This window comes from Lissotriton vulgaris, chromosome 6 (genome assembly GCF_964263255.1).
Source record: "Lissotriton vulgaris chromosome 6, aLisVul1.2, whole genome shotgun sequence".
In the NCBI taxonomy this organism is placed as follows: domain Eukaryota; kingdom Metazoa; phylum Chordata; class Amphibia; order Caudata; family Salamandridae; genus Lissotriton; species Lissotriton vulgaris.
Window position 1 is genome coordinate 1,487,590,761 of NC_141694.1, and position 23,510 is coordinate 1,487,614,270.

At 44.1% G+C, this 23,510-nt stretch overlaps 1 protein-coding gene across 2 annotated transcripts in view; it reads left to right on the forward strand.

Moving 5' to 3' along the window:
• The window catches only part of FAM161A (FAM161 centrosomal protein A), a 134,638-nt gene that overhangs the window by 58,536 nt on the left and 52,592 nt on the right, over nt 1-23,510 (forward strand). Inside the window, exon 2 of one of the 2 annotated variants that reach the window (XM_086927641.1) lies at nt 2,870-3,013. The exons of the other annotated variant lie outside the window; for it this stretch is intronic. Coding sequence (XP_086783767.1) covers nt 2,870-3,013 — 144 coding nt within the window. The remainder of the gene's footprint in view (nt 1-2,869; nt 3,014-23,510) is intronic. 2 annotated transcript variants of the gene reach the window in all.

Consider the following 23,510-nt stretch of genomic DNA (forward strand, 5'->3'; position numbering starts at 1 on the left):
TGTAGGAGGCTAAGGCGATTGGCACTGACCAGAATGGGCGGAGCAGCAGTTCACGAAGCAGGTTACGGGACGATATTTAAATCAGCTTACTCACCTGCTTCCTGTTCGCCACACCCACGGCGCTGAGGAAGGCTGATATGATGCCGAAATGCATTCGCCACTGCGGGTGTCTGTGAACTTCTTGCCGGTTTTGGTGAAATAAAGCTGCTTTCCACGTTTCCCCTGTTGTGGCCTTGTCTTCCTTGGAAGAGTGTTCTGGATATATATATATATATATATATATATATATATATATATATATATATATATATATATATATATATATATATCCAACAGTCCTGTTCCGCCAATAAAGGGCGGAATCACTCTAGGTGCAGAGCTCAAACCAACCTCACTTTTTGCAGCGCATAAATCATTCCGAAGAAGATCCAACTCCTCAAATGGATAGCAGAGTAGAGTGCTTTATTCAGAAAAATAAAGGACAAATGTCCAACCGACGACTCGTTTAACTCCTCAAGGGAGCTTGCTCACATAACGCTCTCAGGAAGAACAGACAAATTTATAATAAACATAACAGTGGGACAATTAAAAAAAAGTGTGCACCGCCTCGCAGTGAAAGTGATAAACACAAATGACAGTCCAATATGTAAAGGTATGTAGGGAAATACAAACAGGTGCCATTATTAAATGGCTATCTTAACCAATATTAGATTACATTCTTGTCAATTTGATATATAAATATTGGAAATTACATTTTGTGGTTGAATTCAAAACAAAACAATTAATACATGAATAAAACATGATCAATGATTAATGACCATAATTGCAAATGATGAACATCATTGTAATTACGTGATTCCAGGCAAATCGCTTTGTCTCCCCGTGCCTACCACAAATGAATGTGTTCTTCTGTAATGTAAATTGTGCTCATGCCATGTTGTCGAGTTCTCGCTATATAATACTGCAAGGAAAAATAAAGTAGGGAAACTAGAGTTCACACACTACTGAGGGCGGACTCTTAAGTGCATCAGCAGTGCACTGTGAATCGGAGCGTTTCAAACTGCTGGCCTCCTTAACATAGCTCATTACTTCTTTAGTGAACACCGGTCTAAATCACCAAGGTAAAATTATTATCGTAGTCTCACTTATTCTTTCTTTTATGAAGTCTAGGACATTTTCTGACATGGATTTTGATAGAAAGATCAGAGGAGTCAAAACTGATCTAGGTTTATGCTAAGCCTTTTCTTACATGATCATGAGAATCCTAGCAGATCCTCTGACTCAGTGAAAGCCTGAAGGGCCATCAGTGAGCGGCTAATAGATCTTGCAAGAGGCAATTTTCTCCCTTCTTGTGGATATGTTAAACACTCTTCCTATGTTGATGGGTGATTGTAAATTTCATTAATGCCGCCAAATGTTACTTTGTAAAAGGATGTACTTTGCAGAATCCTGTGGTCAACTTTAAAACTAATCCAGATAAATAGAAAACAGCTCAAAATAAATTTAGAAAGACAGCAAACATAAATTTAATTAATGCAAAGAAGTAGTGGATAACCTTCAGAAATGTGCATTGGACCAGCTATTGAAACATTGTTGTGTTTTTTAAATATTTGAAAAATATTTAATAGCAAACAGAATAATTGGGTGATAAATGATTGTTCGTATATACGTTACAATTTGAGTTGACCAATTTCCCCTGATACCACATTCAGTAATTCTTGACAAGGCCAGATGACTGTAAAACCGTGGTGTATGGTATATCTATCAGATATTGACTGATTGTTTATTATTTAGAATATATTATGTGGTTGACTGAGATGACAAGGGTCACTGGTTGTTGTTGAGTACCTGCCATCCCTTGGCAACACCATTCTTGTCTTCAGCATTACCTCAACCACCGAAAGACCCATTCACTTTTGTGTCTGTGTCCTTAGTAGCTGCAACTTTATAGATACCTGTATGGGCTCCAATCCCTATCTATCTCCCTCTCTGTCTGCCTGTCTGTCTTTAAGGTATAGAGAAACACTTATTGAATTTATTTTTGCTTATTTTCAGAGGTTCAAGAATTAAGTTTAATGAGAGACTAGGCCACACATGACACATGAAGGACTCATGTAAGATGGATGGTACCAGAGAACGCATGCCTCTCGGGGGAGTGCACTACTGTGCCATACCCCGATTATGGATCAGCGATGCAGGTTTCATTGTATTGCAAAATATCTTCCACTTTCTTTGCGGAGCGATGTGCAGAGCTAGGTAATTGCGAATTTGCACATATGCCTCTGAAGATTTTGCTACATGAGTGGGGGAATCTTCGGACCGAGGCAAATGAATATAGAGAGCAAAAGTAGTGATATTTGAACACATCTGCACATTTTGCAATGCAGTTCCCCAGCTGTTGAAGCCACTCCGACCCACCCCAAATTGTTTATTTATCTTGAAATTTTTCTAAGATAATTGCTCTTTTCTCTTGATTTGTCTTACTCTCCTAGTCTTAGTTTCATATCACTAAATCAGCTTACTGCAATCTTGTGGTGCAAGAAATACAAATAAACATACAAATTGTCTCATGCCTACTGCAGCATTTATATCCCCACAGATGGTGGGGCTGGTTTGGAAATCATTTTTATTTGAATTGTGTGTCTTTTTTTATTTGTCATGTTTCATTTATTCAGAGGGTGTCTTCGATCTCATGCACACCTCCTCACTTCATGGGAACTGTCCCGACAAAGCACCAGTCATGGGATACAAATCTAGACCAATGGCTTCCATCACACTAGCTTTCCATTTCCCAGCATGCCACAGTCTTAATGAATAATAAGAACCTTTTCAAGTTACTTTTGTTAAAATATTCTCCTCTCCTCCCCAGGATAAATTCAGTGCAGAAAAGAATAAGAGTAAAGAAACCTATACCTGCAAAGAAATACAGGAGTTGCTCTGGGGGAGGGATTCTGAATCCCCTAAAGTGGATGCTCCTCCTCAGAACCAGAGTGTGCCCTACCCGACTCTGAAAGTAAGTTCACCATTGGATTATGGCTTTGTGTGGATGTGTTCTACCCTGGTGCCATAGAGTATGACAAATAACAGTTGCAAGAACTAGTGGTTGCTCTTTACATTCACCAGATTGTTAATTCAGAGTCCATTTCATAAACACAAGATAAAAAGTCTGAAATCATCGGATAGATTTGTGCCTACTTTGGGGTAGTGGGTAGATTCTCTACATTGATACGATTCTCAAAAATCGTGTTGACAATTTTGTGGTCTCCTAAGAAGGTTTCCGTCTGAATGCATTAAGCGCAGGATGCGTTCTGACATTGTGGTCACCGGTCTGAATCTTGGGGCTCCAATAAGCCTTTCATCCTTTTGAGGTCGGAAAAAATAAACACCTCTACTTTGGGGTTCAAGAAATATCTGTGTTCAGTGCCAAGAAAGCACTGTAGTGGTAAACGTGCTTTACAAAAAGAGATCTATGTTACTCTTACAGCATCCCAGCTACTTGCTTGGATTGTCTATTGGGTGGGAAATTAGTAGAAATGTGCATTTGCACATAAAACTCTTTTTAGATCATGCCTGAGACAGGGTATGCACTGTCACTTGAGAGACATTTTGTTAGCTTAAAGTGGGCTTAAAGCCCACCCATTGCTTACCATTGGTTGGCTTAATTGTCACTCTTATTGACTTGCTTCTGATTTGTTCACGAGTGCAGCCTTCTCGTCCTCTTCTTCTATTTGACCCTCTCCTGGAACTTGGCCGTAGTACTTGTGTTCTTCCACTACTCAAGTTTTGGGTGCTACTTCTTTGTTTGGTTGAAGCACTCTGTGAGCACGTGTCTTAGATTTGCTTGCCCCCACCTGTCCCCTCCTTGCCAATCTTTCTCCTGTTGCATGCCTCCCTCCTACGCCTCCAAGACTGCTTCCATCCTGTTGCTTGCACCCTCCCACTAATTATTTTGTTGCTTGCACCCTCCTGTTGTCCATGTTGTTGGTTGCCCCATCCCGTTGTCTGTTATTGCCTGCGCCCTCCCGCTGTCCGTGTTGTTGCTTGCCTCATTCGCTGTCCATGTTATTGCTTGCAACTCCCTCTGTGTTGCTTCCATCCACCGCTGTCTGTGTTGCTTCCCACCCTGCTGTCTGTTGTTGCTCGCGCCCTCCCACTGGTGGTGGTGTTGCTTGCCCCTTCCCGCTGTCCGTGTTGTTGCTGGTCATATGCCACCCTCCCACCGCTGTCCGTGTTATTGCCTGCGCCCTCCCGCTGTCCGTGTTGTTGCTTGCCTCATTCGCTGTCCATGTTATTGCTTGCAACCCCTCTGTGTTGCTTCCATCCACCGCTGTCTGTGTTGCTTCCCACCCTGCTGTCTGTTGTTGCTCGCGCCCTCCCACTGGTGGTGGTGTTGCTTGCCCCTTCTCGCTGTCCGTGTTGTTGCTGGTCATATGCCACCCTCCCACCGCTGTCCGTGTTGCTGCTTGGCTTCTCCAGGCCTCCGTTTTGTTGCTTGTCCCCTCCTGCCCTCCGTATTGTTGCTTACGCCCTCTCACCCTCCATGTTGTTGCTTGCATCTTCCTGGTGTCTGTTTTGACCCCTGAATTTCACCCATCCGGCTGCATCATAGTGCTTTTTTCTAACTTTCCGCCATGCAATTTGTCATAGCTTTTCCCTCAAATCCCTCTGTGTTGTTGCTTGCCCCATCCACCTGCCATAATAAAAAAATACGCTGTAACGCAGACACTGCTGGTCACAGCATAGCACTTTTTCCCCCACACCCTCTGTGTTGCACGGTCTACTCCCTCTGTGAAGCCTCCCTCCATCAATAGATAAAAAAGCACTGACACCACTGACTGTCATAGCATTTTTGGGGTAAATTTTCAGTCATGCTGCAAGGCAGTATAGCAGTACAGCATGCTGCTATACAACATGACTAAAATACATTGACAAAGCGAATAGCTCTCTTGTAGGCAATACCTATTGGGTTCGGTAATGTTTGCTCAGTTTCACCTCCGCAAGGAAACGTCTTTCCCTATACTCCTATTATACACAGGGGTATGCTCCCTTCCCCGACTCTCCCTAATAACGCAAATGTAGCAACTTCTTGCAGAAGTATTCCTCTGTGTGCGTCAAGGATAGGGACTGCTACTGAAATGTTTTGTGAACTTCCACAAGGTATTGCAGGGATAGCATTAACTCCCACCAGCTGGTCTCACTCCTTTTCCGTCCCCTAATGCCAACTATGTCATTCAGAAAAATAAAACAAGTGGGTAGACTTTTTGCATGAGTAACTGAATTTGCATTTGTATTAACCCATTAATCCTTCTTGTGAATCATGGTTTAAATTGCTCGGTGCTGACCAGTTGTAAGGAAGTGGCATGCAGGCTTTCCGATGTGATTCTTAAAATAGCGGCATCGCTCACATAGTGAGCTGCGCAAGCACAAGGTTGGCGATGGCAAAAACATTTAATGCCCTAAGTGCACAAAAGGTTTAGTAAATCAAGCAATGCTTTATACGTGCATGTGTTTGCAAATGACGGGGTCTGGGACTTTTTTTTAATCATCAGACTTTGACCCAGAACCAAAGATAGAAATGAAGAAAAGGAAGAGAAATCTTGGAAAACAGGGGCAAAGTGGGTAGGCCTGTGTGAGGAAGAACTTGCCTGTGGTATCTGTCAAGTCACCAATGTCGCTTGCACTGTAGAAAATACCAGAATATTGTAGAATAGACGAGAACAGTGGAACCTTGCGGTCACAGAGTTCTAGAATGTAGAGGGAGGAGCCTGCATACCCTGGAATAGGCAGTTGGTCTGCTGTGGCTGAGGTGGATGGAATAAACCTGATGCTTCTCTTCACTCTCTGGTTTGCTTATTTTGTAACCGTCTTATCTTGCATTGGACACTGGCGATGAGGACGGGATACGTCCAGGTACACCTCAACATGCACACTATGCAGCAGGAAAACAAAATGTGGCCTCTCAGGAACTCAAGAGTATTCAGGGTAGTATCCTGGTCACACAACTGAGTTAAGTATCGCTGTGTCGAACGGACTCTGTTAGGCAGTGAGTAGATTTGCGGATGGTCACTGGCTGTAAGCCTCAGCAGCACGTAGAGTGGCGACTCGCAGTGATCGCCGTGGTGACTTAATGGTTGTCTCGTTGTGACCCCTGTTCACAACTTGAGTTATTGACTTGGGAGAATACTGTGTGCCAGTGAGATGTGGTGATTTTAACCTCGATCGAGCATGTTGACATTTTGAGAGAGTGTTAACTGATGCCACGCTCTGCTCCCGAAGTCAGCGTGAAGGGGGTTGCGGCTTTCTGATGTGTGTGCACTGTACATGAGGAATGCCCTCCCATTGTACCATCAATATTAAGCGGCTATGAACTTTTGGGAGCGTATCTGATGCTGCGTACACGCAGCAATGAACTGTTGCGAGTGCAAGGGGTGCACGCTGAGCATGAGAATTCACCACCAATAATGATCCTGACATGCTGGTGGTGCACGCTGAACATGAGAATCACTTACGCAAGTGGCTACGAACTGATGTGAGCGTGATTGACGCCATGCACAAGCAGCTACGGACTGGTGTGAGAACAAGGGATACACCACCGTTAACTAATTTCAATCGCAGCACAGTAAGTAGAATTCGGCACCCAAGAACCCGAAGTAGATTCCCACTCCAATAGGACTGCTCACCTTCCTTAAATCTACCTTCTTTGGTGCAATCAGCATCCTTGTTTCTGTGGGAGCCACGAGGGAGGAGCATCTGCAAGGAGTGGTGGGAAGACTTTTTCTGTGGTATGCCACCTACTGCCTGGCAGTTGTCACGTTTTGTCCTAAGCCTGCAAGGAGTACTCGCCTCATTGATTTCGGGCTTCAGAGCACTCTCCTATCTATACTGAGCCAGCGCCTCCTGGAGGCAGTTGAGGAACACCACGCTGATGTTGGCAGTGATAAAAAGAGAACAGTAACTCAGTTTGTGACTACATTGTGCTTTGCCATATTCTGCGTGACCTTAGCCTCTACTTTGTTGTGGGGGTAGAGGGGTTCGCATAATGTGAGTTGCGGAATATTTTATGTGGCGTCAGAAATGATTATGCAGAGTTTTACAACTCCATTCGTTTTAACGTCCCCTGGGAAACCACCAAAGAGGTGAAACTAATGGAAAAAAGTCTTGCACAATTATTCCATTGTTTGTGGTCCTAGTTTGGGTCTATAGAGGAACATTGCTCTATTGCAACATTGTCTAAGAGCAGAGATCCTAGAGCATCTACCTCATCTGAGTGCTGATAAATCCAGGGGGTTAAATGTGTACAGAATAAGCATTAAGAAATTAGACAATCATTTCCTACCTAGGATCAATACGATCATGGAGTGTTATCATTTTGGCAAGCGCTCACAAAAGAAAGGAGAAACAGTAGAGGAATTTGTGTCTGAGTTGCATGAATTGGCAGCCTCATGTAGGTTTGAAGCAACAAATGATGAACGCATCAGGGACCGATTTTTTTGTTGAATTGCAAAATTGAAAGGATACGAGAAGAACTTTGCCTAAAAGATGATCCTCCCTTAGGGGATGTGTTGATTCGGGCAAAACAAGTAGAGGACATAATGAGATGTGTGAAAGAAAATAAGCAAGACACTAATAATAAGGAAAGTGTACAAATGGTTGAGGATGAGAAAATGAGGTACAATTAGTTAAGGGCACTCCTATGACAAAGGGCAGGAGTAGGGTCTGCGCCTTCAAGGGGTAATGCTACAGATGTGGGAGGGTTGGTTACATGGTGAACAGTAAGGAATGCCCAGCTATGAAAACCGTATGTAATAAGCGTGGGAGCAAAGGACATTTTATTGCATGTTGTAGCAGTAACTCTAGTTAGAAGAAACCTGAGAAACAAGGTGTGTCTGAGGTGTGTGAAGAAATTGTACTGCAGAAGACCGATGGAGGGTCTAGCAATCACAAAGATGTTGTAAGGATAGAAGACTTCGAGGTTAAGGTCATGTTTGATTCATGATCTACACTAAAAATAATCTCAAAGGAGGTATTGAATAGCCTGTTCAAGAAACAGCTGCAGCTAAACAAAATGTATATACACTTGGTGGGTGTATGGTGGCCAGCCAATAAAGATGATAGGATAATTTGTGGGAAAAATAGAGTACAAAAGCAGATCTATACTATGCAAAGTTTATTTCATGTAAAGGAGATAACATTTTAGGATAGCCAGCACAAAAAGACATTGGGGTTTATATGAATCCCAGTGCTGAACCTCAAATACTGGTCCATGATGTTGACAATGATGTAGAGGTGGGCTCTGTTTTTGAGAGAGAATATGCTGAAGTATTCACAGAAAGTTAGGATGCCTCTAGTAATATGTGCTCGAGATAAAATTGAAAGAGAAAGCAGTTCCAGTGTCAGTTAAAGTAAGTAGTCTTCCCTTAAGCGTAAAGAACGCAGTGAGAGAAGAGGTCGAAATATTGTGCAGGCTGGATGTAATAGAACATGTAGAAGCAACTGAATGGTTAGCACCTGTTGTAGTGGCAAGAAAAGCAGATGGCAAGATTCACCTCTGTGTAGACCTTAGGGCCCTCAACAAAGAGGTAGTTGTTGATAAGTTCCCTTTGCCAAACATAACAGAGATGGTCACAACTGTAGCTGGAGTAAAACTCTTCTAAACATTAGATCTTCTATCCGCTTATTACCAGATCCGCCTACACTCTACTCAAGAACTCACTGCTTTTATCGCGTCCATGGGGGCATACGAATTGAAACGCATGCAGCTTGGTCTGTTGAAGGCGCCGTCTGTCTTTTTGAGAGCCATGTCTTATATACTGTCTGGAATCGCGCTGGTGTTCTTTTATCAGTACTATGTGCTAATATTTGGGTACTCCCAGGAATAACATAATGAAAGGCTTAGACACATTTAGGACATAATTAAAGAGTATGATCTTACTGTAAGGAAAGTCAAATGTACTGAAATAAACTATCTTGGACATAAATTCACTTCTGAAGGAGTGCAACCCAAGGCAGATCTGTTGAACACCATAATGAAATTAGGGGCACCCAAAACCAAAGCAAGCTGAGATCCTTTTTAGGAATGATAGAATTTTATAGTAAATTCATCAGCAACTTTGCCAGCCGAATGTGTCATATGCGCAAATTGTTGAAAACTTGGGTGACCTTTGATTGGCATGGGCATTGGAAAGAGAATTTAAAAATGTTAAGAATGCCCTATCTGTCAAGAGGACTAACCTGAACTCCTATGGTCTGTGGGGGCGATCAAGCGGGGGTCTTCAGAAGATAAGTTCCCAACTCCCAATTGCCCCTGCACCCAGAGTCCTCTGAGCCCAGGAACGAAAGGGAAAGGGGAAGTGGATGACAAACAAGAGAGGCTGACACACCCTGGTGTCGTCTAGGTTTGGTTGTGTTGAGGACACCTGCAAAAGTAACCACAAATTAATACGTCCCTTCAAGGAGTGGAGTTCACTATTCACAATTCACAGTTCAAGTGACTTTTACTTTTCTACGACATCACTGTTTCAAGCTGTACCTGATAAGAGTGTGGATTGCGCTGCTCTCCTTGGTAAACTCAGGTTGACAATGGAGGATGACGACTTTTCTCCGCGGAAGTCAGGACTTTACTTGGTGTGTGTGTGGATAAGGATATAACCTATATGCGCATATATTATAACCCCTAAACACTTCTCCGACTGGATACAGTTCTAGGATGAAGTGGTTCCACCTGGTTGATATGTGAAATCCCAACTGGTAGTCCGCATGAACTCCTTGTGTCTCTGAGGTGAATAGTTGAACGCTCAAGTGAATTGAACAAACAAAGTCTCATATGACTCTAGCACCAGAGTTCATAGGTACGGCTCGCTTGAAGAGTTCTAGGACTGGCCGCTAATGGAGAAGCTGGAAGGAACTGAAATGGTACGAATTCTGACGAGAACTAACTCAGCAACTAGTTCCACAAAAAGTCTCTAAATCCAATGATCAAACAAATACTTGATGTACTTGACGAACTCGGTTGAGGAAAACCTAAGCTGAAGGATTATCCGCTAGGAGCTGTCCGTAGCGGCTTACCTCACGACTGCTGAGGCGAAGGGTCAAAGTAGAACAAAAGCTGCGACTCCGGAATGACCCGAAACAGACTGTGAGGAACTGCCAAGTCGAATCTTCTCCGGAATGACGAAATCCAAAAGAACGGCAACCAGAATGAGAATCTTGAGGAGACTCTCCGGAATGCTGCCGCTCGCTTCAGTATGACGGTTGAAGTGCGCAGTACTCAGGGATGGAGCGCACAAAATGGCCGCTCGAATTGTGAAAGACTAGAACGCTAACCTTGCGCTAGAGCGGCACAGCGCTGCCTTGACCAACCGGGTATACCGTTCTTGCATCAATGAGTTCCTGCAACCACAGGAACGATAATACCAAGGAAACTTCTTGAGTCTTATTCCTGGCAGTGGGGCACAGCGTGTTGACACCAGGGCGGGCTTGACAGTACCCCCCACCAAAACCCCCCTTCCAGGTTTCAAAGGGAACATCTTGTGGAAGGCTGTCACTAATCTGGGGGCATGAACGTTATCACTAGGCTCCCAAGATCTCTCCTCAGGACCATAACCTTTCCAATCTACTAAGTAGAACAATTTTCCCCTCTTAATCTTAGAATCAAGAATTCTTTTGACCTCAAACTCTTCTGAAGACTGGATCGAAATTGGTGCTGGAGGGGTTTCCCGCCTTAGTTGAGGCGGACTTTTCTTGACCAAGGAAACATGAAAAGTGGGATGGATTTTCATCGTGCTGGGGAGTGAGACTCTAACACTGACAGGGTTTATCATCTTGACCACCGGGAAAGGGCCAACAAACCTCGGTTGGAACTTCTTAGTCCCCCCAAGCCTCATGTGTTTAGTAGAGATCCAGACCAACTCTCCCGCTTTAAACTGAGGACTGTCCCTCCTTTTACGATCTGCTGACCTTTTATAATTAGCTTTGGCTTTAGAAAGATTAGCAAAGGCCAACTGATAAGCTTGTTGTAAGTTTGATAGTACCTCTTGGGCAGCTGGAACCTCAATATCAGCTTTTCCTACTCTCATGTTTGGATGCCTACCGGAATTCAAAAAGAACGGGGAGAAACCTGTGGCAGAATGGACTGAATTATTGTACGCAAATTCCGCAGTACTAAGTAAGGAGGGCCAGTCGCCTTCCCGATCCATAAGGTACAAACGGAGGTATTGCTCCAAATCTTGGTTCACCCGCTCAGTCTGTCCATCCGTTTCCGGATGAAAACTGGTGGACAGGCGAGAATCCACCCCCATTCCTTTTAGAAAAGATCTCCAAAAACGGGACACAAATTGGGGCCCACGGTCCGAGATCACCACCTTGGGAATCCCATGTAACCTGACCACATGTTGGACAAACAAATCGGCTAATTGAGGAGCTGTGGGTAGGGATTTTAACGGAATGAAGTGACTCATTTTGGAAAACTGATCTACCACCACCCAAATAGTTGTGCTACCTTGACTGGAGGGGAGATCGACAATAAAATCCATGGAGATGGTATGCCAGGGGGAAGGTGCCACAGGGATGGGTTGGAGCAGGCCTTGTGGGAGTTGTCTCATGACTTTTCCTTTGACACATTGCTCACAAGTGGCTATGAACTGTCTTACCTGAGCTTCCATGCCAGGCCAAATGAATTCTCTCTTGATCAACTCCAAAGTCTTTGCAACTCCCTTGTGGCCGGCTAACAGATGGTCATGAAATTGCTGAATTATCCTGACTCGAAGATCTTCACTGGGAACAAACTTCTTCCCCGACTGGTAAGGCTTCCTTTCTTTGACTTCACGATCAGGACCTTCATTCACCCAATCTTCAAACTTCTGCTGTGAAAATTCCACCCGAATCTTGTCTTCCAGGTCGTCTTCAACAGAGGTGGCCACTATCTTCTCGGTGGGAATAACAAAACTCTTTTCCTGATGCTCAGCTTCACTTCCAAATTCCAACCGGGACAAGGCGTCTGCTTTAGCATTAGCTGCTCCAGGCTTATAGGTTAGGACAAAATCATAGTCTGCAAAGAAAAGAGACCACCTTAATTGTCGAGGAGTCAAAGTTCGAGCTGACTTCAAGAACTGAAGATTTCTGTGGTCTGTGAATACAGTAATGGGATGCTTGGCTCCCAGAAGATAATGTCGCCAGACCTGAAAGGTATCCTTCACTGCTAATAACTCCTTATCAGCAATTGAATAGTTAATCTCTGCAGGGGTGAGTTTTCGTGAATGATAAGCAACTGGATGAAGCTGACCAGTGTTCTTGTGTCGCTGTGATAAAATTCCTCCTATAGCCAAATTCGAGGCATCTGCCTCCACGAAAAATGGAACATTCAAATCAGGATGCTGAAGGATCGGTGCGGTTGTGAATGCCTCCTTCAAAGATTGAAAGGCCTCTTCCGTTGCTGAATCCCACACAAATTTTTCGTTCTTCCGTAACAATTTAGTGATTGGGCTCACCTTACTGGAAAAATCATGGATGAACCGTCTGTAGAAATTTGCGAATCCAAGGAAACTTTGTATCTCTTTGACGGATCGAGGAGCTGGCCAACCCTTGATGGCTTGCAATTTGGTGTCATCCATGTACACTCCTTCAGGAGACAGAATGAATCCCAGAAACTCTACCTTGGATGAGTGGAAGACACACTTCTCAAGCTTCACAAACAGCTGATTTTCGAGTAATCTGTTCAGAATGGCTCGCACATGGTTCACATGTTCTTCTCGACTATTTGAAAAAATCAAAATGTCGTCAATGTACACGACTGCGAAACGATCCAAATATTCCCGAAGGATGTCATTTACAAAATGCTGGAACGCAGCTGGGGCATTACAGAGCCCAAAAGGCATCACTTGGTATTCAAATAGACCCAGCCGGGTGCGGAATGCCGTCTTCCATTCTTCTCCTTCTGCCATGCGAACCAAATGGTAAGCTCCTCTGAGATCGAGTTTTGTATAAATACATGCTTCCTTGACCTGGTCCAAGAGCTCCGAAATGAGGGGCAAAGGATAGCGATTCTTTTTTGTGACCAAATTGAGTGCTCTATAGTCAATGCAGGTTCGCAGAGATCCATCCTTCTTAGGAATAAAAAAGAGCGGAGACGACACTGGGGACTGGGATGGCCGGATAAATCCATTGGCTAAATGTTGTTCGATGTATTCCTTGAGGTGTTCGTTCTCTGGTTCTGAAAGGGCATAAATGCGACTGCACGGGAGTGCCGCTCCAGGCTCCAAATCTATGCGACAGTCGTAAACACGATGAGGAGGTAACTTCTGCGCCTCCTGTTCATTGAAAACCTCCTTCAAGTCTAGATACTCTTCCGGAATCTCTGGTATCTCCAAAGAGCAAATTGTTTGGACTTGATCCGCCAAACTAGAGGACATGGACTGCTGAAGTTCCCACGGAGATGATGCCTTACAGTGTTCTTGACAATATTCCGATGACATCTCCAATGTGCGCTTGGCCCAATCTATCTTGGGATTATGTTCAGTGAGCCAAGGCAGACCAAGAATTAGCTGAAACTGTGGAGCGTCAATTAAATTGAATCGCACCAAACTCCGGTGGCTCCCTGGACCGAATATGGTAATGGTCTCTGTATCTGCTACGATGGGCCCCGAAGACAGGTTTGTTCCGTCAACTGCTCGCACTAACTCAGGCTTTAATTTCTTCTCAAAACGAATTCCCAAGGATTTAGCAAATTGAATATCGCAAAAGTTCCCAGTAGCTCCGGAATCTATCATGATTGAGACGTGATGGTGAACATCTTCTCCAAACTGAATTCTACTGGACAGAATGAGATGAGGTGCTGCACATTGTAAGGTGTTAGCCAAAGACTGCGATTTTGGAGCTGACTCTTGTGTCGCTTCCACCAGGGCAACTCCGTCTACTGGTGGAGCCGATCTTTTACCATCGTAGACTTCTTCAGTCTCTTAGGACATTCACGAACAAAATGGCCCGGCAGACCACAATACATGCACAGTTTTCCTGCTCGACGCTTCTCTCGTTCTTCCATACTGAGAGGACCCCGTATTGAGCCGATTTGCATTGGTTCCTCAGCCTGGGTGACTTCATGACTCTTACTGACTTCGGTTCGAGCTCGATCCAACCTTGGCGGGACTGACCTGAAATCCTTGCGTCTCTCACTCCGCCTCTCAGACTGGCGCTGATCGATGTGTAAGACTAAATCGATCAACTCCGACAAATCCGTTGGTCTCTTAGGAATTTGAGCTAGACCATCCTTGAGCTCATCTTTAAGTCCTCTGTAAAAGATAGCGGCTCTCTTGGCCGCGGGCCAGCTGGTCTCTACGATGAGTTGATTAAATTGTGCTATGTAAGCAACCAACTCCTTATTGCCCTGTCTGAGATCCAACAATTCATTGTTGGTGGCCTGCGAAATGGTCCTCCTATCAAAAATGCATAAAAATTCTGCTTTGAAATCTTCAAACTTGTAGAGTACCGGATCATCTGCTGATACCAAGGGTAGAGACCATGCAGCTGCATCTCCACTCAGATAAGACAGAACAAAAGCCACCTTGGACTGATCCTCCTTAAACAAAATGGGTTTGCACAAAAAATGCAACGAGCATTGTGTCAGAAAAATTTGGGCCTTATGAGGATCCCCTTGAAACCTCTCTGGAGGAGCTAATGGAATAGTGGGTGACATGGCATGTACCACTTGGGTTGTTAACTCTGAGGAAGCCGAGGAAGAAGCAAAACTCTGAAACTTTGATCTTTCAAAACTGGGATTGGGACTAATAGCTAACTCGTCTAATCTTTGCCGTAAATAACTAGTCTCCTGATTTGATTTCTTAATCTCCTCCTGAGTGTCGCTCAACTGTTTTTGCATTCCCTCAAGCACTGAGGTCAAGGCCTTCATATCCCAACCCTCAGCCATCTCGCCCAGACAGAAGGCACAATGTGTCTATTGGCACTTCAATCTGTCAAGAGGACTAACCTGAACTCCTATGGTCTGTGGGGGCGATCAAGCGGGGGTCTTCAGAAGATAAGTTCCCAACTCCCAATTGCCCCTGCACCCAGAGTCCTCTGAGCCCAGGAACGAAAGGGAAAGGGGAAGTGGATGACAAACAAGAGAGGCTGCCACACCCTGGTGTCGTCTAGGTTTGGTTGTGTTGAGGACACCTGCAAAAGTAACCACAAATTAATACGTCCCTTCAAGGAGTGGAGTTCACTATTCACAATTCACAGTTCAAGTGACTTTTACTTTTCTACGACATCACTGTTTCAAGCTGTACCTGATAAGAGTGTGGATTGCGCTGCTCTCCTTGGTAAACTCAGGTTGACAATGGAGGATGACGACTTTTCTCCGCGGAAGTCAGGACTTTACTTGGTGTGTGTGTGGATAAGGATATAACCTATATGCGCATATATTATAACCCCTAAACACTTCTCCGACTGGATACAGTTCTAGGATGAAGTGGTTCCACCTGGTTGATATGTGAAATCCCAACTGGTAGTCCGCATGAACTCCTTGTGTCTCTGAGGTGAATAGTTGAACGCTCAAGTGAATTGAACAAACAAAGTCTCATATGACTCTAGCACCAGAGTTCATAGGTACGGCTCGCTTGAAGAGTTCTAGGACTGGCCGCTAATGGAGAAGCTGGAAGGAACTGAAATGGTACGAATTCTGACGAGAACTAACTCAACAACTAGTTCCACAAAAAGTCTCTAAATCCAATGATCAAACAAATACTTGATGTACTTGACGAACTCGGTTGAGGAAAACCTAAGCTGAAGGATTATCCGCTAGGAGCTGTCCGTAGCGGCTTACCTCACGACTTCTGAGGCGAAGGGTCAAAGTAGAACAAAAGCTGCGACTCCGGAATGACCCGAAACAGACTGTGAGGAACTGCCAAGTCGAATCTTCTCCGGAATGACGAAATCCAAAAGAACGGCAACCAGAATGAGAATCTTGAGGAGACTCTCCGGAATGCTGCCGCTCGCTTCAGTATGACGGTTGAAGTGCGCAGTACTCAGGGATGGAGCGCACAAAATGGCCGCTCGAATTGTGAAAGACTAGAACGCTAACCTTGCGCTAGAGCGGCACAGCGCTGCCTTGACCAACCGGGTATACCGTTCTTGCATCAATGAGTTCCTGCAACCACAGGAACGATAATACCAAGGAAACTTCTTGAGTCTTATTCCTGGCAGTGGGGCACAGCGTGTTGACACCAGGGCGGGCTTGACACTAACTACTGCACCAGACTTGAAAGTGTTTGTTCCAGAAAAAAAAGAACCATTACAACAGATGCCAGTTCAAAGGGCTAGGGGCTGTACTTCTACAAGAAACCGAAAAAGGTAAGGAAACCAATGCATTTGCCTCAAGTGCACTTGGGCACTCTGAGGTCAACTATGCTGTAATCGAAAAAGAAGCATTTGTAGTAAACAAGTTCAAGAACTTCATATGGTGGACTGTGTTCAATTTAAGGACAGACCACAAGCAACTCAATGTGTTTACAAAAAAGGGGCTGAAGGCAATTTCCAATAGAATTAAAAGATGGGTCAATAATGTACGAGAATACACATTTGCCGTACAATATATCCCTGGTACATGTAACTTTGCAGCAGATTGCTTGTCCCGATTGGTTGATGACACGGAAAATTAAGAGAAAGTCTGTGAGAACCAAAGTGTGTATATATAATTACACCAAGAAAATGTGTGTTATCACCAAAGTGGAGGTTGAGGAGGGAAATTGAATAAAAGAGTTGTAAACAGATCCCATTCTAAGTAAAGGTCTAGATTTGTTAATCCAGGGGTGGGATGGTGTAGAAAAGAATGAAGAGCGGCTGAGGCCATGTTGGATGCTCAAAGAAGAATTATCAGAAGTAGATGGATACCTCTTAAGAAGCACAAAATTGATACCTAGTAAAAAAACTCTGGAGAAAACTGATTGATATAGCACCTGAAGGCCATCTGAGAATCACCAAAACCTGGCAAAGGTTGGGGTTAGACTTTTGGGTGCCTGGGATGGATGCACTGGTAGAAAGCGAGATTAAAAAATTGCATAGCCTGCTCCTCCAGTGATAAGGTTGCAAAATTGCACTTTCAACCTATACATTGTTGCACCCTACCGAAACGTACTTGGACAGATGTAGCAGTGGATAACAGTGGGCCACTGCCAGACAATAAAAATTCCCTATATATTCTAGTTTTAGTCTACTTGTATTCAAGATGGCCAGAAATCAAATTTGTCTCTGACATCAGCTCAACCTCTGGTATAAACTTCCTGTTAGGGGTCTTCTTATGAGAGAGACTACCCAACACCCATTTAACTGACAATGGTGCTCAGTTTTACTCCTTAGAAATGAAGGAATTTATGTATGTAATGGAATAACGCACAAACCTAGTGTCCTATATCACCCAGAAACCAATGGGGCAGTAGAAAGATTTAACAAAACACTTACAGAGGGTTATCAGCTGGCAAGAGCTAATTGGTTGAGCTGGAAAGAGGAAGTGTGGAGGGGAACAGAGGCTTATCGCTTAACTCCTCATCAATCAGCCAGTATGACTTCTTTCGAGTTGTTAAAGAGTAAGACGCCCAATTCTGGACGGGTACCTGGGTGATGGAAATGGCATAAAGACTGGGTGAGGGTTAATGTTGGCTAAAAGTGAAGTTAAAACGAGTTAGAGTTGCAGGTAGCCCGCAAGGAGAAGTTTGACAAATTGCATAAGGCAGAGGTTATCGAGTTTAAAGTGGCTGATTGGGTAAGAGTGAAAGTTCCAACTGGTAACAAACAATGGTCAAAATTTTCTGAACCCATAAAGCTGTTTTGCAATGCGTTGGTCGAGACACAGTATGGTAGAATATGGAATCTGGGAGGATACGGAAATATTACTGGCCTGGACATAATTCGGAGACACATGAAAAAAACTAGGAAGCAAGGTCAGAAGTGGACATATGAACGACTGTCCGGTTATACAAAATGGAAAAAACACTGCGGTTCTAGTCACATCAAGTGAACGGGTGACTCGCCCCCGAGTTTCTTAAAAGATTACTTAGTCAAGTAATACAGCAACAGTTATTTCATTGTTGTTAAGTTCCCCTTATCATTGGAAGTGTAATGTGGTACTCATGCCTGATTTTAATTCTGTGAAGCCATGGAATAAAATCCTTACTTAACGTATTTGTGTATTTCGCTTGTCCTTTTCAAATACAATATTCACTATTGTGTTTCCATGCTTTCTGGCTTGGAAATCTGAGGAACATATATTTTTTTGCAAAAAGGAAGATGTGTGGTATCTGTCCTTCACCCGTATTGCTTGCACTGTAGAAAATACCATAACATTGTGGAATAGACTAGAAAAGTGGAATATTGCGGTCATGAAGATCTAGAATGCAGAGTGAGGAGCTTGCGCGCTTCGGAATTGGCAGTTGGCATGCTGTGACTGAGGTGTATGGAATAAACCTGATGCTTCTCTTAACTCTCTGGTCTGCGTATTGAGTTACCCTCTTATCTTGCATTGGACACTGCCATAGTGAGATAAACAGGAAGTGTATTGTGGGAGAAAGAGGCATAAAGACAAGACAATCAAGTATTCACCAGGACTGGCTCTTTAGAAAAACTTTAGGGCCTTGCGCTTATCCTTTTTCTTTCATTACAAATCAAGCTCTTCAGTAAAGGAACAATGAAACCTTCAAATCAAAACTAAGACTATTGTTCATTACGTAGGAGCTCTGCGACTGCTGCATTATTTATGCAGATAATCTAAAACACAGCTCAGCACTTTCCTTAGTAAAAAGTCAAGCCAATATTATTCTTGCCTATTTCTATGTAGCCTAATTGGAAATCAATGCCAAAGTTAGTCTTTCACTGTCTTCACATTCATGCTTAAAAACAGCTGCTTCATTTTGTCTTAAAAATTGGCTCTGGTGTATTGACTGAGTAGTGTGCTTGCGGGCGCACACTTACCTAAAGGTATCTTGGTGCTAGGACTGCCAAAGAAAGAAGTCCCAGGTATCTTTGAAATTGGTGGTATTTGAGGCTTTCCCTAAAGCTCCCATGGTTAACAGTCTTTCAAAGAGGCAAATTGTGGTTGTTTTGAAATCTAAGGGACAATAACCTAAATGTTCCTACCGTTAAGAAAGGAACCTTTGAAGCACTGAATGGTGAACAGTGAGAGGTGGCCTGAGCACAGAGCGCGGCGAGGAGCATGATAAAAGTGTCTCACTCAAATGTACTAGGGTTTGAGATCGTATCAAGCATCGTGGACAAACACAAAGTACCTTAAATGTGTCCAATGAGCCAGAGGCAGCTCTTGAGAAGCACCTGGCACTCATAAACTCATAAATGAATTTGTATAGATTGAAAACTAATCTCACTGCCCTGTCATGAAACCTGCTGCAACCTCACAATCATGCAGACAGGAAGGTCCAGATAACAAATATTGCCATAGTGCTATTATAAAGTGTTTTTCTGAATAGGAACGTCTCACCGTCGTGGTCTGAACCCGTTGCAGCCTCAAAATTATGCCAACAGGAATCCGCGGATAACAGTTATTGCATAGTGTCTTCAGGATAGAATTGCCTCATCTCAATGTTCTGCACCAGTTGCAGCCTCACAAACATGGCGATTGAAACCCCCAAGTAAGTTATTAGCATTATGTGTTCTGGGAAGGCTCGCCTCACCTCCAAGTCCTGAACTTGTTGCACGTTCACAATCATCCTGACGGGGAACCCAGAGTAAATGTTGCCATGGTGCGTTCTGGAGAGTATCGCCTTATCGCCATGTTGTGAACCCTCTGCAGTCTAAAAAATCCTCCTATAGGAAGACTTCGATCACAGATATTACATAATGTATTCTGGTGTTATGGACAATATGAAATGTGAAGAAATGGCGCAACTGCAGACAACAGAAGAGAGCGCCACACAGTTATACGTGGTATACCCTAGTAGTTAGAATCTCCTCCCTGCTATGTTCTGAAACCGCTGCTGCCTCAGATTCCCACTGACAGGAACCCCCAGATGTTGCCATTGTGCATTCTGGGTAAAATTAACCCCCATGATCTGAACCCGGTGCACACTCAATACTGCTGACAGTAAGCCCCAGTTAAGTTATTGTCATTGTGTATTCTGGGTAGGATCGCCTCACCGCTATGTTCTGAACCTGCTGCAGCACCAAAATAGCACCGATAAGAAGCCCTAGATAACCAATATTGCTGTTGAATATTCTGGATAAAATCCCAGCTCTCACCACAGATTCCCACAGATACTGGGCAACAAAAGGTGGCATCTTCCTCAACAGTCTCATGTGATAGAAACACTCTGGGACCCCAGAGTTCACATGTATAATCCATCTTCAGAGGCGTGGTTCCTATTGTTAGTCTCTGCCTCTCATACAGAAACCCCTGAGGCTGTTACTCCGGCAGCCTGCCGCCCATCCGCCACCCGGATCCTTTTAATCAAAAACCGGAGCACCATTTATTTCCCTCTATTGCTGGTTTCCTCACTGGCTCAAAACAAACTGCAAATAGTGCCAGGCAAGGAGTTAGTTTAAGAATTGTATTTTATGGTTTATTTACATTGTTTCAAACATTAAAATGCAGTATGAGTGCACCTCAGTCCCTGCACCGGAATCAGAGGCTAGTTCATCCCCAGTTCACACTGTTGTCCTTTTCCAGTCTGTGGTGACAGATGGTTCTATCCCACAAATCTCTAAATAAGCTTAACACTGTTTTGGATTACAGGATAGCAGGTATAAAGTTCATTTGGCTGAGAGGTCATGAAGTGCCCTGCTGTCTGCTGAGGCGAGGGCTACAGTTCACAAGACTGTTAAAAACAGCAGTCGAAGTGCGTTAAAAACAGTAAGGGAACCGTGATGCACTGCGCAATGTGGGTGGGGCGTATCTAATAAAAACAAAATATGCTGTAACATTTTTTGGTCTTTCATTTTCAGGCATGTACATTCAAAATAACAGCTTAAATGTAAATTAAATGAAAGTGAATCATTGGGAAATGCACTATCGTACTTTATGAAACCTCTATTAGTTAATGCACTGCAGAGGTCTGTGTCTAACCAGAGATATACGAAATTGAATCCTGGTTGAAGCAGTGAAGAATAGTTAGAGGCTAGAAGGTCACTGGGTGCAGGGGTCTGTGTTACGCCCCTTTTAAAAGCACACACCTCACCTCTCAGCTGGTAACTCCTTTCCAATACCACTCAAAAATAATATGGGATGGTTGTCTTTTCACAGAAGTAGGAGAACTGTAAATTAAAAAACTATGGGCACGTCATGCTTCTCCGATCCCGCCCACTTGGACCACTGGTTTACACAGACCATATATATGCAGGTGACGCATTAAAGGGACTTTCGGCGAATGATGTCACAGTAGATCTCAAATACCAGCTCACTGTGATCAACCAAAGGAACATTCTAGAACTCCGATTAGTGGTGACTGTTAGTGATGCAGGACTGGGTAAAGAGGTTTTGTTTTCTACACTGCATGGTCCTTTTAACAAAAGTTGCGTAAAAGAAAATCAACAACCACTTAGTCCCATTGGCGGGTCTGAAGTGTCTTGTCTCTGGTCTCCATCAATGCGTGTATTTCTTCTAACCATGTAAAACCTTTCTTTAGCCAGCCCTTTCCTTATTTGATGTTGTGACGTGTAATGCTTGCAGTGGTTGAAGTGCATTAAAAATAGTTAGGAACTGTAATCTTAAGTGCCTCGGTGGTGGGGGTCAAATACATGGCCGAAGAGCAAAATATTCTGTAACAATGTTGGTCTTTCACTTTATGGTAATTACATATAGAATAACGCATGCACCTTAAATGAAAAATAACCAGAAGATGAACTAATCAGTGGAAAATCCACTATTTTACATGACAAAACCTCTAATGTTTAATTTGATCACTGCAGATGTCTCTGTGACCGGAGCTCGCGTCAGTGGTCAGTATGGACAAAGAGGCTTGGTCGAATCCTTTGAGGGTTACGGCATTGTAGATGTCTTGTTTCAGCACATCAAACTCCGTTTGCTCCTCGCTGGACCATATAAATGTGTTCCTCTCTTTCAACAGTTGTCTTAGATGATGGGTTTTGGACGCAAAATGCGGGATGAATTTACTGTAAAATTCCGCCATGCCTGAAAACGAGCTAATGTCCTCCTTCCTCGTTGGCGTGGGTGCGTCCTTGATGGCTGACACATTAGCTCTCTTTGGTTCTATTCCCTTTTCACTGATCTCATGACCCAGGTAGGTCACCACTCTTATGCCAAACTTGCATTTCGCCCATTCCGTTGTGAGCCCGTTTTGCTCCAGTATGGACAACACGGTGTGTAGCTTTGCGTCGTGGTCGCTTTTTGACCTTCCCATTATGAGGATATCGTCTTGGAAGTATTGCACACCATCTAACTTTTGGAACAGTCTATGCATAAGTTTTTGAAATACTGCTGCAGCTGATGCTAGTCCAAACGGCATCCTCAGGGATTTATAACATCCAAACGGCGTTATGAAGGATGTAAGGCAATTTGATGATACGCGGATGAGAGATCCACGGTGGAGAACCACTTTATCCCTTTCGTCTTTGATAGCATCTCATTGAACCAGGGTAGCGGGAACTTATCCACCCATATGTTCTTGTTCAGTTCCCTTAGGTCTACACACAGACGCACTTTCCCATTCGGTTTCTGCGCAACGACGAGAGGCGCTAGCCACCCGGCACTTTCGATTGCTTCAATGATTCCGCTCCTTTCCAGGCGTATTAGTTCTTCCTGCACCGCCTCCCTGCTTCTGAATGGAATGTTGCGGACCTTGTGGCTTACCGGTCGTGCTCCATCCTTTAAGCGTATTCTGTGCGTGAATTTGGTCATCCCTTGAAGACCTCCGGGTATTCTCTCTTCCACGTGGCCTCTTTGTATTCTTGTTCGGTGTCCATCATTAGGACTTGGTTGACTCCTCCGGCTGTTAAGTTGAATTCCTAGGGCGCCTTGATCGATCCATCCCAGGACCGAAGGACCCTTCTCGGCAACATACAGCTTGCCGTCCGCTGTCTGCCCTTTAAATCCGAACGTGAGAGGACAATACCCTACCATGGGTATCGGTTCGCCTGTGTACGTAACTGGACGTATGTTCGGGGAAGTTAAGCTTGCCTTTGTCTTGTGTTGAAAGTCTCTTTCCCACACCGTTCGTTGAATTATCGTGTATGGGGAACCTGAGCCCGCCACTATGTCGATTTCTACTCCGCCGATCATCATTTTTAGTACCGGCTTCTTGGATCCCGTGCAGTTTATTCCAAGGACTTGGTCATCTATGCACAAGACATCCTCTTCTTCTTCTTCTTCTCCTGGTATTTCTTCCTCCTCTTTGCCGTCTTGGGCGACGTATTTCACCTCTGTCTTCCTGGGTCGGCGCCAGCACACCTTTTCGTTGTGTCCCATAATCCCACAGTACGAGCATTTGGCCCTGAAGACTGGGCAGACTTTGTCGTTGCCGGCATGTGTTTGGCTTCCACACCGGTAATAATTTCCCTTGTTC